We start from the raw sequence: 17,480 nt of genomic DNA on the forward strand, positions 1-17,480 counted from the left end.
CTCTCTTTATGACCTTCCCTTGTCCCTTGTCACACAAGCTCAGACATAAAAACAGACCTTTTGCAAGTACAATATGGTTTAGCTTACTTTATATACCTTGGGGACAGCTTACATATTTGGACATGTTTTTTTATCCCACCTCTTGCATGATTGTGTTTTACAAATCCTCTCAGAATATAAATTGTAATTAAATAGTTGTGATTAGGGATTGGGTCCACATTAAGGCAAATTGTGGTAGCAGTTTGCACATCTCAGTATGATGCAGTCTGTTGAAACAGTCCATTTTCTGAGCCGCTTCTCCTCACGCGGGTCGCGGGCATGCTGGAGCCTATCCCAGCTGTCATCGGGCAGGAGGCGGGGTACACCCTGAACTGGTTGTTAGCCAATCGCAGGGCACATACAAACAAACAAACATTCGCACTCACAGTCACACCTACGGGCAATTTCGAGTCTCCAATGAATGCATGTTTTTGGGATGTGGGAGGAAACCGGAGTGCCCGGAGAAAACCCACGCAGGCACAGGGAGATTTCCCAACCTTTTTTGAGCAAAGGCACCCGTTTACATTAGAAAAATCTCACGAGTCACCACCAAACCAAAATGTCACAAAAAGTATGAAATAATGATCTTGTTTCAATTTACTGACCTAGGGCTCTGTTTTCGTGACTCGTGTACCTCTGCGTGGAGGCGGGTCAGACCCGGTGTTGGTAATTTTGGCAGACTGGAATCTGCACCGTTGTGGACGTGTTCACAGCCGCCTTCAATCCTGTCCAATCCAAGTGGCTCTTATCATTCCCTTTAAATATGATACGTAAGTGGTGCACTGATAGTCTTCAACATTTTGGAAGAAGAGCCTGATTTGCTCGCGTGTAGGTCAAAGCGTGCAAAATAAATTTTTAAGGAACTGCACGCAGACCTCCTCCACTGACAGTTGAAAAGTTAGCTCGGGAGGAGATCACAGATCTTCACTGTGAATTGGGACTGGATAATTTCCCACAACACTCCCACTAATGTGCCATGGCACCCTGTGTAGTAGTAGCAGTATTACCGTGAAAACTTAAAATTGTCAGTTATGATTAAATGTTTTTAAATCTGTGCCCAGACATTGGCTTGTGAGCAGTCAACGGTGTAGACTATTGTCTAGTCAGGTGGGATATAGGCTCCAGCTCATCTACAGTAAATAGATGGATGGCTGTGTAAGTATTACAAAATCATCATTAACCTCTTTTATTTTGTATAAGTATTTCCTAAACAAATCTTATTAACCTCAATTTTATTAAAAGTTAAGACAAGTTGAAATTCTGGTATTTTAGCAAGAAACATGAATTATGCACATGATTTGCTTTCGCGGGCCACATCTGACCCTCGGTCCTTGAGTTTGACACCTTGCAATAGAGCATATACAACAACAGAATTCAACATTTCAACACCTGATTTGAGGTCAAAATGTTAATTTGATAATATGACCACCTGTAATAGTTGTCAGTGTGAAATGAAGAGCCCCAATTTACGATACAGTATAAGATGTGGAATTGAGACCACACCTGATGGCAATGGAGAACCAGACAAAAGATATTGTTTTGCTCATACTGTAGTTTCAATGATGAATTATTCAAGTAGACGCCTACTTCATTAATGGACTGGTCTGCGCTCCACTTCGACTGGAACATCTCCAGCACAATTATTAATGACTTAGGCTATGAGATACCTGACGTTGTGTTGCCAAGCACTAATTTGACAGCTGACACGTGAATGTAGCGTTATGAAAATTAGGCTGCGTGGGAAATGCCAGCACATGATCACACATCCCAAAAATGCCGAGAAATTATTCAACGTAGACTTTGTTCTCTCTGCAGCTGAACAAGTGACATTTGCTCCCTTCTTCCTCTCCTCTCCTCTCCTCTCCTCCACTCCACTCCACTCCACTCCATTCGCCCCCGCCCGTCCTCCCTCTCCCTCCCTCCCTCCCCGAGGCTGAGAATGCCCGTGCTGGGCTGACACTGTAGCGACACGGGCTGAGCAGACATGGAGGCCCGAGCGACGAGAGAGGCCCGTGCTGACACATTCAGACCCAGCTAACAGAGCGACGGTGTGGATTTTTTGGGATATCTCGGAAGAAATACAGCCTATCACTCGCTGTAAGGAAGAAGGATTTTACCAGTAGAGAAGAAGGAATTAAAGAGGGAGATCCATTTCGGGGATCTATGTTGATTCAACGTAGCCGCCATTTTGTTGACAGTGTTTTTTTTAAACAACCTACACGGTAGTGCATTTGTTATGTTATACCACAGGAATGTTACTCTACACACTTCCACGCGATGCTTTATGGTATTTTAATTCCACAATTGTATTCGTGGCTCCGCGGTAATGTTCGTTTTTGTGTGGTTTGGCGGACTCGCTAGTGCATCGTTAGCCGTCATAGCTGAGATGTGGTAACACGAGTGCATACGAGAATGTGACGGAGATGTAAGATTATGTACATCGCTTGTACTGCACGCTTTTAGTCATAATCCCATACTTAAACACACATGACCGAAATGTTTCTTTTTGCGACTCGGAACAGTTTTCGCCTGTTCGCCGAGTATTTGGGAATTTGCGACTCATTACTAACATGCCCGCGAACGTTATAAATTCAACATTTCACATGAAAATAGCCCCATTCGTCCTTAAACATCAGCAATCAGAGGCTGATAGCTAACAAGTTGCTTGCTACCAGGGTGATACATATGAGATGATATGATGTCCGTGTTGGGGTATTTAGCACAATTATTTCTCAACGCGTTGGTTAGCGCTATATTTAGCACTACACAGCGACGACGCCATCCTCCGTAACTGGCCCTGTTATTATAATTAATAACACGAGCACATATTTTCGAGAGAATAGGAGACGGTTTAATGAGCCTATGTTGTTTTGTGCGCATTCGCCACGTTCCAGGTTAATATTTGGCACCGATGTACTCCACTCGCCACAAACGTTACGCGATAATAGTTGAACCTAAGGTGCGACGCATGGCTACTGTCTGTCAGCGGTGTAGACTCACGGGACATGGCTTTGATTGATCTCACAGACTCCTGCCTACAGTTTACCTTTCGTGTCATATTTTGCCAATTCAGCACATGGAGTGATGTGTGGCCACCACGTTGTCACAAACGAGGAAGGACACGGAGCCAAATAATGTGAACACCATTTCTGGACAACTAGAAGAGGTGAGTACAAATGTGTCATGATCTTAACTGTGGTTCCAAAATGCATTTCAATCCACGGCCGGCTGGTGAATGTGATGGAGCCAAAACGTGGCCGTGATTACTTTTGGTTCAAGCAATTTTAGTATAACTAAAAAAAATTATGATACTGCAGAGTTGATGATGCAGACTGAGCCCCGTTATTGTTTGGCTTGTACAGCCGTCTTTATCACACATGCATGCACTATTACCACAGTGGAATGAGTTTCACGTTACTCCCACATGCAGAGGATGTTTGAAATGTGCTGGCTCAACTGACACCTGTCATCCATGTTGCTTTCCCTCCCTCTGAAGACGCCCCCACCCCTACAGTCTGTCGGGGTTAGGGATCAGGTTAGATTGTGGGGAGGACAAGTGGAGATAAGAGTGGGGTTGCGGGGAGAGGGAGAGTTCAGGGAAAGGTTACAGGAAACCCATCAGCACAAACAGTCCAAGTCAAGGCAGCTTTTTAGAATATTTGCCAATCTATTATGTTAAACTTGGTTGTATCAAATCCATGATATGTTGCTTGTTTGTTTAAAACATAGTATGTGCTATTGTTCCCATGGATTAAAAGCCATGAAAGAGAGTATACACTCTGGCTGGAGTGACCAGCCCCCGTGAACGATGGGGGGGGGGGGGGGGCTGCGCGCGTGCGTGCATTGCATATTGCTGTAGTCAAATCAGCACTTATGAAAAACGTTTGCGAAAGTAAGACGGGAGGAACTTGGGTAGAAAGAAATGGGTGGGGATGCGAGAAGTTGTTTACTACAGTTTGGCCTGGCGTGCCATTTCTGCTGTTGTTACATTGATCGTCAAAGGGATTTTTCAGATTTGAATCAAATAGCTTTGCATGCTTATTGCTGGCACGACTCTAAAACAGATGGACAGTTTCAAAAAAAGAGAGGTTTAATAAACAAGCAGGGGGCGGTACACAGGCAGGCAATCCGAAAAAGGCAACAGTAACCCAAAAAACGTGAGGCAAAGAGGCAAGGTCGAAAATCAGAGCAGGGTCTAGTCTTACTATGAATCGGTGACGTGGATACAAGGAATGCTGGAACGTGACAACAAGGTACAACGAACTGGCGACCAGAAAGAATGAGACACGAAGTTAAATCCATGGGGTAATTCGGGTAAACGAGGCACAGGTGGGGAAGATGGTCTCAGGAGCAGGTGTGTACGAGACAGGGGGAAGACAGCAACCCTAACACACACCCATGACAAAAACTAAGTCACTGTCATTATGTTAAAATAACACCTTTTAAACACTCATTGTAATTTCAGTGATTACCTATGGGGAAATTTAGCAAGAAATGTATGTATTATTTTAGTATTTCTTTCCACAGAGCCTCAGCTAGATGCAGCAAATTGTTGCACTCCATTCTGCCATAATTGCTTCACTACGCAATTAATCAACACACAATTTACTAATTCATTCACTCATTCATTCATCTTCCATACCGCTTATCCTCACGAGGGTCGCAGGCGTGCTGGAGCCTATCCCAGCTGACTGGGCGAAAGGCGGGGTACACCCTGAAATGCTCGCCAGCCAATCACAGTCCACATATAAACAAACAACCATTCACACTCACTTTCACACCTACGGGCAATTTAGAGTCTTCAATTATCCTACCATGCATGTTTTTGGGATGTGGGAGGAAACCGGAGTACCTGGAGAAAACCCACGCAGGCACGTGGAGAACATGCCAACTCCACACAGGCGAGGCCGGATTTGAACCCGGGTCCTCACAGCTGTGAGGCAGATGTGGTAATCTGTCGTCCACCGTGCCGCCAATTTACTAATTCAGAAGGATAAATTAATCGACTTACTTCCAAATCGTACACTCTTTGAAAATTAAGAAAGGCTGCCACGGTTTATTGGGTTGTCACACACACAGCTTCTGTAAGGAAGCTAAAGCAGCCAGTTTTGCTTTAAATTTCGTATCAAAGAAGTAGAACATTTGTCAGTTTGTGAGAGAAGGAAGTAGTGAGCAAAGCAGGCCTGAGTGGTGCACGGAATGTGTTTTTGATTATTGAGACCACAATTACTTCAGTTTGTGTGCCATGACTGCCGCTTTGCAAGTTTGTGAAAGGAGAAAGACGATGGAAAGCTTAAAAATGGTAAAAAACAGAGATTGGTGGAGTGCTAAAAAACAAGCAAGGTGTTATTTGAGTTTGTTATGTGTAGCGTATTGGGTGTGTAGTTTTGAGTTGAAATGGAATGAGTAATTGATGTAAACTCTGAGAAGTGGGTGTGGGTGAACTGCAGGCCACACTCCAAAATGGGTCTGCATTTATTGTGTGGTTAAAAAACATCTACTGCTATTCATAATCCAACACAAACGTAGACCAAGAGCACAATATGGATGATTAGTTTTTTTGTTTCTTGCTTTGTGATGACTTGTATGACTTTCTGCATGCTCCATTATGCATCTGCTTCACTGTTGTCCTGTAATGTAGCGAGAGGGAAGAGAAACTGCCATCATGTTGACGGTCTATAGCTTTCATTTACTGCTGGTGAAGGCTGAGGAAGACAGAGATCCTCTGTGCAGTACCAGAGGGCCCAAAGTGCTGAGGTCACAGTTCTCAATTGCCTCCAAATGACTTCACCCAGAGAAACCACCTGCTTTGCGTGGATCTGCATTAAATCATTTAGAGGCTTGAAAGAGCTGTGGACAAGTTCCTAGATTTGCACAGTATACTGGAACTTGAAAAGTGCCGCCATGCCTCATCGTCAAACGTGAAAAAATACGTGTTTCCAGCACCGGTAATTCTGAGCAGCTGGGCAGATAGGGAACAGTTCTCCAAAAAGATGTTAAGTTTGCCTTCTTCAAGCTGTTTGTTTGTAACTCCTGTAAAAATACATACACTATTATGATGAAAGAACAAAAGCCGGACGAGCAGCGAACTTTATTCAACCTACGGCCCCACACAATAAACAGTGCGGCAAGCGTAGACGGACAACACCTGGAGGAGCTATGGAAGAAAAATGCAAATCCAAAATGCTCTAAAGCTGAAGTTTATTGTAAAACTACATGGAAAACAAAGATAATTCAATATTATACTGTATATTTAAACACCAAAATGTTCAGCCAAACCACATAATTTAGTTGAATGAATTCTCCGCTAGCTTAATTTAGGTAAATTACTTCTTCTTTTCCTTTCGGCTTGTCCCAACCTGCTTGGACCCGTTTCTTCACTTCCTGACCACACTCACCATTGCTCTGGACGGTTGACCCCAAGTATTTAAAGTCCTCCACCCTTGCTATCGCTTCTCCCTGTAGCCTCACTCTTCCCCCACCACCCCTCTCATTCATGCACATATATTCTGTTTTACTTCAGCTAATCTTCATTCCTCTGCTTTCCAGTGCATGCCTCCATCTTTCTAACTGTTCCTCCACCAGCTCCCTGCTTTCACTGCAGATCACAATGTCATCTGCAAACATCATAGTCCACGGGGATTCCAGTCTAACCTCATCTGTCAGCCTATTCATCACCACTGCAAACAGGAAGGGGCTCAGGGCTGACCCCTGATGCAGTCCCACCTCCACCTTAAATTTGTCTTTCACACCTACATCACACCTCACCACTGTTCTGCTGCCTTCGTACATGTTCTGTATTATTCTAACATACTTCTCTGCCACTCCAGACGTCCGCATGCAGTACCACAGTTCCTCTCTGGGTACTCTGTCAAGTCTTTCTCTAGATCTACAAAGACAAAATGTAGCTCCTTCTGTACTTTTCCATCAACATCCACAAGGCAAATAATGGATCTGTGGTCTAGGCATGAAACAATACTGTTGCTCGCAAATACTCACTTCTGTCCTGAGTCTAGCCTCCACTACTCTTTCCCATAACTTCATTGTGTGGCTCATCAACTTTATTCCTCTATAGTTCCCACAGCTCTTCACATCACCCTTGTTCTTAAAAATGGGGACCAGCACACATTTCCTTCATTCCTCAGGCATCTTCTCACACGCTAGAATTCTATTGAACAAGCTGGTCAAAAACTCCATAGCCACCTCTCCGAGATGCTTCCATACCTCCACAGGAATGTCATCAGGACCAACTGCCTTTCCATTTTTCATCCTCTTTAATGCCTTTCTAACTTACCCCTTACTAATCATTTCCACTTCCTGGTCCATCACACTTGCCTCTTCTACTCTCCTCTCTCATTTTCCTCATTCATCAACTCATCGAAGTATTCTTTCCATCTATCTAGCACACTACAGGCACCAGTCAACATATTTCCATCTCTATCCTTAATCACCCTAACCTGCTGCACATCCTTCCCATCTCTATCCCTCTGTCTGGCCAACCTATATAGATCCTTTTCTCCTTCTTTAGTGTCCAACCTGCCATACATGTCATCATATGCCTCTTGTTTGGCCTTTGCCACCTCTGCCTTTGCCCTATGTCGCATCTCAATGTATTCCTTTCGCCTCTCCTCAGTCCTCTCAGTGTCCCACTTCTTCTTAACTAACCTTTTTCTGTGTATGATTTCCTGTACTGTAAGGTTCCACCACTAAGTCTCCTTCTCTCCTTTCCTGCCAGAAGATACACCAAGCACTCTACTGCATGCCTCTCTCAACACCTTGGCTGCAGTGGTCCAGTCTTCTGGAAGCTCCTCCTGTCTCACCTCTTCCCGAAAAGCTGCACAACACTTGTCCTATCTCAGCTTCCACCACATGGTTCTCTGCTCTACCTTTGTCTTCCTAATCTTCCTCCCCACCACCAGAGTCATCTTACACACCACCATCCTATGCTGTCGAGCCACACTCTCCCCTACCACTACCTTACAGTCGGTAACCTCCCTCAGATTACATCGTCTGCACAAGCTGTAATCCACCTGCGTGCTTCTACCTCCGTTCTTGTAGGTCACCCCATGTTCCTGCGTCTTCTGGAAAGAAGTGTTCACTACAGCCATTTGCATCCTTTTTGCAAAGTCTACCACAATCTGTCCCTCCAGGTTCCTTTCCTGGATGCCGTACTTACCCATCACTTCTTCATCACCCCTATTTCCTTCACCAACATGTCCATTACAATCTGCACCAATCACGACTCTTTCTCTGTCTGGGATGCTCATAACTACTTCGTCTAGCTCCTTCCAGAATTTCTCTTTCACCTCTAGGTCACATCCTACCTGTGGGGCATAGCCACTAATCACATTATACATAACACCCTCAATTTCAAGTTTCAGCCTCATCACTCGATCTGATACTCTTTTCACCTCCAAGACATTCTTAGCCAACTCTTCTTTTAAAATAACCCCGACTCCGAAGCCTTACAGCCTTTCCACCTGGTCTCCTGGACACACAATATATCAACCTTTCTCCTAATCATCATGTCAACCAACTCCCGAAATCTTCCTGTCATAGTACCAACATTCCAAGTCCCCACATTCAGTTGTAGGCTCTGTGCTTTCATCTTCTCTTTCTGCCGAAGAACCTGCTTTCCATCTCTTCTTCAACTTCGACCCACAGTAGCTGAATTTCCACCAGCGCCCTCCAGGTTGACAGCGCCGGTGGGGGACATTGTTAACCCGGGCCACGACCAATCCGGGATGGAATTCTTTGGATGAACGCTCATATTTGTTTGGCAAAGTTTTAAGCCGGATGCCCTTCCTGACACAACCCTGTGCATTTATCCGGGCTTGGGACCGGCCTACAGTTTGCACTGGCTTGTGCCCCACATAGGGCTGCATTAATTTAGGTTACTTACTGAATCCACAACATTGGTTGCCATTTTCTTTACATTTCACTGGCACTTGGATTTAGCAGAGGACCACCTAATCATTGTTCTTTTCCAATTACGTTTTTGGGAAATCCCTTTACCACCTCGTTTTTGAAATTTTTTAGTTCAGATGAGGTTTTCTGTGGTGCTGACAACGATGAAAACGTACCTCGATTTTGGCGTCAAAACTTCACACGTTTATAGGATTGGGAAACGTTTGAAAAATATATGGATGTGATGAAATATTATTATTCTTGTTTTCTTTGAAAGCCTGAAGTTATTCAGACGATGCGCTTGGTCTCGGTTTGGCCCAAAAAATGCGATAGTCACATCGCATGGTCTGCTGCGATGTTGGCGTTCTGAATATATGGTGTATTCCACTGTAATATTAAAAGTGACCAGCAGAGGGACCTGTTTGGACATGCTAATAGAAAATGTACGCTTGCTCCATTTCCTATTTCGCTCTTCAGAATGAAACTAGGCAGGCATGAGGCAGCTGTGTGAAAGTGCGAGGTGCATTCAGGGACACTGCGTAAATGGGAGAGAATGTTATTTTGTAATACAGTACATAATTGTAAAAATGGATTACTAGGAAAATTATTACTTGTATCAGAATGCTTTACTTAAAACACTGTATGATCAAACTATGATATGGAATTTTTGTAATATAAGAGTAGATCAATTATAAATTATTTTGTAAATATAGTCAGCCAGGGTGGCACGATGGACGACTGGTTAGAGCGTCGGCCTCACAGTTCTGAGGACCCGGGTTCAATCCCCGGCCCCACCTGTGTGGAGTTTGCATGTTCTCCCCACGCTGCGTGGGTTTTCTCCGGGCACTCCGGTTTCCTCCCACATCCCCAAAAAAACATGCATTAATTGGAGACTCTAAATTTTCTGAGCCGCTTCTCCTCACTAGGGTCGCGGGCGTGCTGGCGGGGTACACCCTGAACTGGTTGCCAGCCAATCGCAGGGCACATACAAACAAACAACCATTCGCACTCACGTTCACACCTACTGGCAATTTAGAGTTGTCAATTAACCTACCATGCATGTTTTGGGGATGTGGGAGGAAACCGGAGTGCCCGGAGAAAACCCACGCAGGCACGGGGAGAACATGCAAACTCCACACAGGCGGGGCCGGGGATGGAACCCCGGTCCTCAGAACTGTGAGGCTGACGCTGTAACCAGTCGCCCACCGCTTTTGCACACTAAACATTCTGAAATCGTATCCCTTATTTCCCGAGGGTTTTGCACTTCGTTTGTGGAAGGATAACAAATATAATACCGAGGAACGTAAAATAAAACAAAACTGATCATTTGGGGAAAGCCAGCAAGCGCACAAGTCATTGTTTTACTTAACTCGCCCTGAGAGCAGGGCATATGTATGTGCCCATCCTGTGTACTCCGTAAGATTGCGTTTAAAACTTGGGACAGTATGTCCACCCGGAAATGCACGGCGATGCAGAGTTGAAAGGAGTTATTTCATACTTACGTCACTTCATAGTGTGGCTTGACTCTTTTGTTACTGACTCGCTCCAAGTCAGCCTTTAATCATCCACAAGCTCCAAAATAGCATAGGCAATGTGTCTCAGTATTCAATGCAAACTAGAACTAGTAGACATTCCAACAGCTTCTTCCCTCTTGCAATCAACTTCTTGAACAGCTAACTTACAATTCCATTACAACAAGCTGGCAATTTTTTGACTTGAGTTCGTTGTCACATTTCTGTATTCTGTATTATGTATTACTCGTGCACTCACTGTAGTTGTCTCGCCGTGCTGCACTATTTGCATATAGTGGCCACTCATGCCAGAGTAGTATCTGCTTCATTTGCACACTGATTGAGGAGTATCTGTAACATTTGCACAACCATTGTCCCAGATTATCGCAGTACTCGTCACTTTAAACCGCATACACTCCTTGAAGTCTCAGTGCCCTTTGCACAATGGTCATTGCACCGGACTATTGCGTCATTAGCCATTCGAACTGAGGACTCTGCATCTTTTTGCACAATTGTTGTTTGTTGTTGTTTTTTGTCAATGTCTTTATGTCTCCAAAGTGTTCTGTAAATTGACTGTCTGTTGTACTAGAGCGGCTCCAACTACCGGAGACAAATTCCTTGTGTGTTTTGGACATACTTGGCAAATAAAGATGATTCTGATTCTGATTCTGATTCTGATTTTTTGTTAGCATGTTGACATGATCGGAAAAGTTCTCTCTTCACTCTTCATTTCTTACTGCCTTTCCACCTGGTCTCCTGGCCACACAATATATCAACCTTTCTCCTAATCATCATGTCAACCAACTCCCGAGATTTTCCTGTCATAGTACCAACATTCAAAGTCCCCGCATTCAGTTCTGGGCTCTGTGCTTTCCTCTTCTCTTTCTGCCGAAGAACCCGCTTTCCAACTCTTCGCTCAGCGGTGCCATGTGCTGTGTGGCTACTATAGAAGCCTCACACAAAGGCACATTTAAAAAAAGAAGACAAAAGCACACATCAATGATCGACGGTCGTGCTTTTTTGTTCGCTGAAACTTGAACCGTTTTATTTTACTTTGGGAGTATGCATTTGCATGGATTGGTAGATAGTGTTTACAAAAATCTAACCCTGACGCCATGGTGACTGCGGTCCCCGGAAGCACTTGCGGTGGTAGAAATATTTTGCTGTGGACGTGCCGCCCCATCCTTGAGCCTACAAGCGGCTAATGACACAGCTTTCAAACACTTCTCAGTTCACTGTGTGATCCGCGGGCCAGCTCATCACAACAATGACAATTTATGACGTCCGGAAAACCATCGTGTCCATTAATTTATCAAACGATAAGTCGATATAGTAATTATCGTGACAAGCCTACCTACAACAAACAATGGAAATTGCATTACTCTGTTCCTTCATATTTTTATTTTTTTGACTATATGTCCAATAGGGTTGCATGATATATTGTTTGAGCATTGTCATCGTGGTGCTATACGGCATTATTGAAGGGACAAACCAGGTGTACACTCATGTGTGTTGATTAAACTAATGCACTCACATGTAGAAATACAAATGCATATTACGTTAAAATGTTTAAAATAACAGATTGATTAAAACAAACGAATAGTGTCAGGATTCAGGAATGTGGTAATTACAACACAGTATAACTGGACATGAAAGATAATTATTTTAACTTCAAGTCTGGCTGGACCGTTACCTGCGCAATACTACAGTGAAATTAAATACAGGTAGGCTTCATACGAATGACTATAGTAGTATACTATTAAGTATATTTTTGTGCTCTACTGAGCATAATTTCTTTTCTACTGAAGCTATTATATATTGTCCAAACAATACACAGAGTTAAAAGGAGAATTGTGTGCTGGTTTTCACGTCACGAGCAATGTCATTTTTTTCCAATATCGTGCAGCATAAATCCAATGTTTTTTGCTTCATTTCACAGTCTTAATATCAAGCGCATAAATGCTAACTATTGACAATAAAACTAATTTGTTTTTGCCTTCTCTTCCCCCCCATGCACCCCCACCCCTTCCCCACCATTCCCCACTCCTACTACAACTACAGTTGAAGGACGGAGTAAGAGGGCCGGACTGACGGGGAAGGATAGAAACCCTCTAAAAAAAGGAGAGCTTCTACCTCATTGGTGTCCCCCTCCCCTTTTCCCTCCTCCTTCCCTATCCCACTCCCTTTCCTATATTCCTCCTAGGATACACATTTCTTACCTTGTGAACTTGCACAGCCCTTAAGTTAAGATGGATCAGAAGATTCACGGGAGAACTGCAACACCACCTCCTCTCGTCTCAGGTGTAACTTCCGGGGAGCGAGAGAAAGAGGGAGGTGTTGGAAAGAAAGAAGATGAGGAGGAGAAGAAAAGGGACAAAGAAAAAGAGGCTTCCATTATAGCTGATGGCACAGGGGCAGGTGGTCCTGGAGGTAGTGGTGACCAGTCACAGTTCTCCATCAAGGAGAGCAGCCTATCTGAAGGCAATGTCAAACTGAAGATTGGTCTTCAAGCAAAACGCATGAAGAAACCTCCTAAGATCTTGGAGAATTATGTATGCAGACCAGCCTTTCGGGCTACAATGAGGAATACAGGGCGGGGAGGTGGTGGTGCTCGAGGAAATCGTGCAGGGAATACAAATGATGGGCCAGGTAGCCAGACCCAGAGTCCTTCTCATGTCAGGGAAAAAGAGAGGGAGAAGAGTCCAAGTGTCAGCAGACCAGTCTCATCATCCTCGTCAAACCCATCTTCTAAAGTCCCGACACCATCTCCTCCTGGACCACCACCTACCAGCACAGCTGCCATGGCACCTTCTCAAGTGAATGGTAGTGCACCAGGAAAACGAGTAAGTGGGAACAAGGAGTTTTGGGACAGCACATTTATGTAGTTTGAATCAACAATTAATGAAATTCTAAGTAGGAACAACATTTTATACTGTATTGCTGCTGGACTGCTTGCATATTTACTGTATACAGTGGAACCTCAAAAGAACGTACTACTAGGCACGGGGGCTCCTCCGTTATAGGCGATTGTCCGTTACATTGAAGCACCTTTTTAGGCCGTGTGGACCCATATTACTGTACATTACAAAATTAATGTTTTGCAGGTTTATTTCGTGGCCTAAAATGCCCAGTACAGTACAGTTATTACAAATGCATATTAAAAAAAGCTTGAAAATGTTTGAAAGTTTCACATTTTATCCAACTTTACCACGCCTGCTTGGTCATGGTGACATTGATTTACAGTACTCATCATAGACGCTTTCATGAGCCGTGAGGAATTCGTGTGCTACCTATTTCCAAATCAATTGACAAAGACGAACAGCTTGACAAATTTTTTTTTTACTGTACCAAAAATAGACTCCAAAGACTTGTGTTTTGTACTCCTCAAGCGTTAATGCCGCATCCATGCCACTCTCTCTCTGCTCCATGTACAATAGACAATAGCTATAGCCATCGTCACATGGTCGTCGCGTCAATGCCCTACTTTCAACATGGCCGCCACGTAGGCATGGGAGGATCTAGTATTATTGTATATCTGTGACCCGGAAATACGTCAGTCCCATTCTCTGCCTGCATTGCGCCACAGCGCCAGTAAACACTGGCCAATTCTGGAACTAACAGACTTTGTCAATGGCATTTTAAGTGACAAATACAAACAATTTTTGGACATATCGTTTAGTCCCATCCGTTATATAGGGGACTGTTTTATCGAGGTTCCACTGTATTGGCATATTTTTGTATTTTTCCTCACAATTCTGCTTACTTTGCTGTACTTTATTAATCTTACGTATCTCAAGGGCAGTGGTCAGTCAACAAGTTTGCTCCGGTGATTACTACTGATTTCGAAATCATTACATTGCAAGATAGGGTGGCAAACTCATCAGGCATTCTTTGTGTTGTATGTGGGCTCATGTTTTCATCACACTGTGTACATATACAAATTAATCGCATTTCTGAATTAGTTTGCGCTCCCCTTTTTTCCACACTTCTCTGTGATGTCCCAGTTAGCAACATGCACTGGGTCTATTTGATCTTTGGCAAAACTAAGTCTGCCTCCACTATGGCTAGGTGGTGATGCGTGCACACAGACACACACACGCACACACACACACACACAGTCTCTGCCCTCCCAGAGTCAGATATAAAACTGTTTAATTACACCCCAGGTGAAGTTTACTGTAAAACTTAACACACAACAAAAAGAATTACACGCATTGTATATTTAAATACGACACAAATATGATCGTTTTAGAAATCGCAAGCTTAATGGTAACATTCAGTGGAAAACCCCATTGACGGGCTAGCTAGAATTTCCATTAGGTCACGGAGGGGGCTTTACCTTCAAATAACAAACATTTATACACAAACACTGAAGTAACACATACAGACAATTAATATGACAATACTCACTGCCATATATTCTTCCTGATCTGTGAAAAGTGATTTAAATGAATGTTTTATCGCTTCTTCTGTTCTTTAGCTTACTGCAAACGTGTAGCTCCATGCATGCATTGCACCACACTGCCCCACACTGCCCCACACTGCCCCACTAAAATCAAAGACTTGGACTTGGACTCGGGTGGAAAAAATTTGATCGGGACATCCCTAATGACAATGAGCCAATCCAACACAGACTGACAGAAAACAAGTAACTACATACAAGCAAATTGACAAGACAACGAGGCACACCTGAACAAGACACGAGTGGTTAGATGGAGCTGATTGATAGACACAAGGAGCAGGGTTACGAGAACAGGTGGAAACGAAAACCTAACGAGCAAGACAAGACATGAACTTGGGTCACCAGAAAAGATATAACATGAACCAAAACTAAATATAATCTAAACCACAAAAACACATCATGATAGGAGCACAGATGAAGGACGCTCCCTTCTAGGATAACCAGGCTAAAACAGATTCCATCTAGGGATTACGTTTATGACATTGTCTTAATTATTATACGTGCACATTCTTACTTGACTAAATTCCGTTTGATTAAGCAGCCAAAATATTTCAGATTAGATGTGTTTTTGCAATAGGGCCTTCATTTGGTTAATGAAAGGCACAGTCGAAAGCTTTTTTTTGTTTAGTGGTACCATTTTTAATTGCGATAGACTATTTTGTTCAGTTTTCATTCCAATGTGAATAGTAAAACGTAGTTTTGTTGTTAAAATTAGCCTGTTTGATACACACAAGGTGGGTACGGAAAGTATTCAGACTACCTTAAATTTTTCACTCTGTTATATTGCAGCCATTTGTTAAAATCGTTTAAGTTCATTTTTTCCACGCATTAATGTAAACAGCGCCCCATATTGACAGAAAAAAACGGAATTGTTGAAATTTTTGCAGATTTATTGAAAAAGAAAAAATGAATATCTCACACAGCCGTAAGTGTGCAGACCCTTTGCTGTGACACTCATATATTTAACTTGGGTGCTGTGCATTTCTTTTGATCATCCTTGAGATGGTTCTCGACATTCATTGGAGTCCAGCTGTGTTTGATTATACTGATTGGACTGATTAGGAAAGCCACAAACCTGTCTATATAAGACCTTACAGCTCAAAGTGCATGTCAGAGCAAATGAGAATCATGAGTTCAAAGGAACTGCCTGAAGAGGTCAGAGACAGAATTGTGGCAAGGCACAGATCTGGCCAAGGTTACAAAAAAAAATTCTGGTACACTTAAGGTTCGTAAGACCCCAGAACCGTTCCTAGAGCTGGCCGTCTGGCCAAACTGAGCAATCTGGGAAGAAGAGCCTTGGTGAGAGAGGTAAAGAAGAACCCAAAGATCACTGTGGCTGAGCTCCAGAGATGCAGTCCGGACATGGGAGAAAGTTCTAGAAAGTCAACCATCACTGCAGCCCTCCACCAGTCAGGGCTTTATGGCAGAGTGGCCCGACGGAAGCCTCTCCTCAGTGCAAGCCACATAAAAGCCCGCATGGAGTTTGGTAAAAAACACCTGAAAGACTCCAAGATGGTGAGAAATAAGATTCTCTGGTCTGATGAGATCAAGATAGAACTTTTTGGCCTTAATTCTAAGCGGTATGTGTGGAGAAAACCAGCCACAGCTCATCACCTCTCCAATACAGTCCCAGCAGTGAAGCATGGTGGTGGCTGCATTATATTGTGGGGGTGTTTTTCAGCTGCGGGGACAGGGAGACTGGATGCAATTGAAGGAAAGATGAATGTGGCCAAGTACAGGGATATCGTGGATGTAAACCTTCTCCAGAGTGCTCAGGACCTCTGATTGGGCCGGAGGTTCACCTTCCAACAAGACAATGACCCTTAGCACAAAGCTAAAATAACAAGAGTGGCTTCATAACAACTCCATGACTGTTCTTGAATGGCCCAGCCAGAGCCTGACTTAAACCCAATTGAGCAGCTCTGGAGAGACCTGAAAATGGCTGTCCGCCGTTCTCCATCCAACCTGACAGAACTGGAGAGGATCTGCAAGCAAGGAAAGGCAGATCCCCAAATCCAGGAGTGAAAAACTTGTTGCATCATTCCCAAAGACTCATGGCTGTATTAGCTCAAAAGCGTGCTTCTACTAAATACTGGGCAAAGGGTCTGAATATTTATGGCTATGTGCTAGTTTTTTTTTCAGTTTTTCTTTTTTAATAAATCTCCAAAAATTTCAACAATTCCATTTTTTTTCTGTCAATATGGGGTGCTGTGTGTACATTAATGAGGGGGGAAATGAACTTAAATGATTTTAGCAAATGGCTGCAAAATAACAAAGGAATGAAACATTTAAGGGGGTCTGAATACTTTCCGTACCCACTGTATCTGGATGTGTCACTGTTTAGATGATCTGCCACATTTTCTTCTATGCATAGGCTTTAAAATATTGACTTTTTAAGCCCCCAGCTTTCCGTTATGATCGAACATTCTCTGTTTTATTCCAGTTTTTAAAAAGTCAAATACAGTCGGATTAAAAAGTTTACATGCATTTTCAAAGTCTGGTTTCAATTGATTTAATGCCATAGTTTGATATTCTCCAGTCCATATAAACTTAGTGACTGG

At 43.4% G+C, this 17,480-nt stretch overlaps 1 protein-coding gene across 3 annotated transcripts in view; it reads left to right on the forward strand.

The window, feature by feature from the left end:
• The first annotated feature begins 1,960 nt into the window (after positions 1–1,960).
• The window catches only part of ash1l (ash1 (absent, small, or homeotic)-like (Drosophila)), a 49,789-nt gene continuing 34,269 nt past the window's right edge, over positions 1,961–17,480 (forward strand). Inside the window, exons 1-3 of one of the 3 annotated variants that reach the window (XM_061760474.1) lie at positions 1,961–2,326; positions 3,113–3,205; positions 12,519–13,300. In XM_061760474.1, coding sequence (XP_061616458.1) covers positions 12,707–13,300 — 594 coding nt within the window. In that variant the 5' untranslated portion in view covers positions 1,961–2,326; positions 3,113–3,205; positions 12,519–12,706. The remainder of the gene's footprint in view (positions 2,327–3,112; positions 3,206–12,518; positions 13,301–17,480) is intronic. The other 2 variants (XM_061760472.1, XM_061760473.1) reach the window with 2 other exon arrangements.

This window comes from Phyllopteryx taeniolatus, chromosome 21 (assembly GCF_024500385.1).
Source record: "Phyllopteryx taeniolatus isolate TA_2022b chromosome 21, UOR_Ptae_1.2, whole genome shotgun sequence".
Lineage (NCBI taxonomy): Eukaryota > Metazoa > Chordata > Actinopteri > Syngnathiformes > Syngnathidae > Phyllopteryx > Phyllopteryx taeniolatus.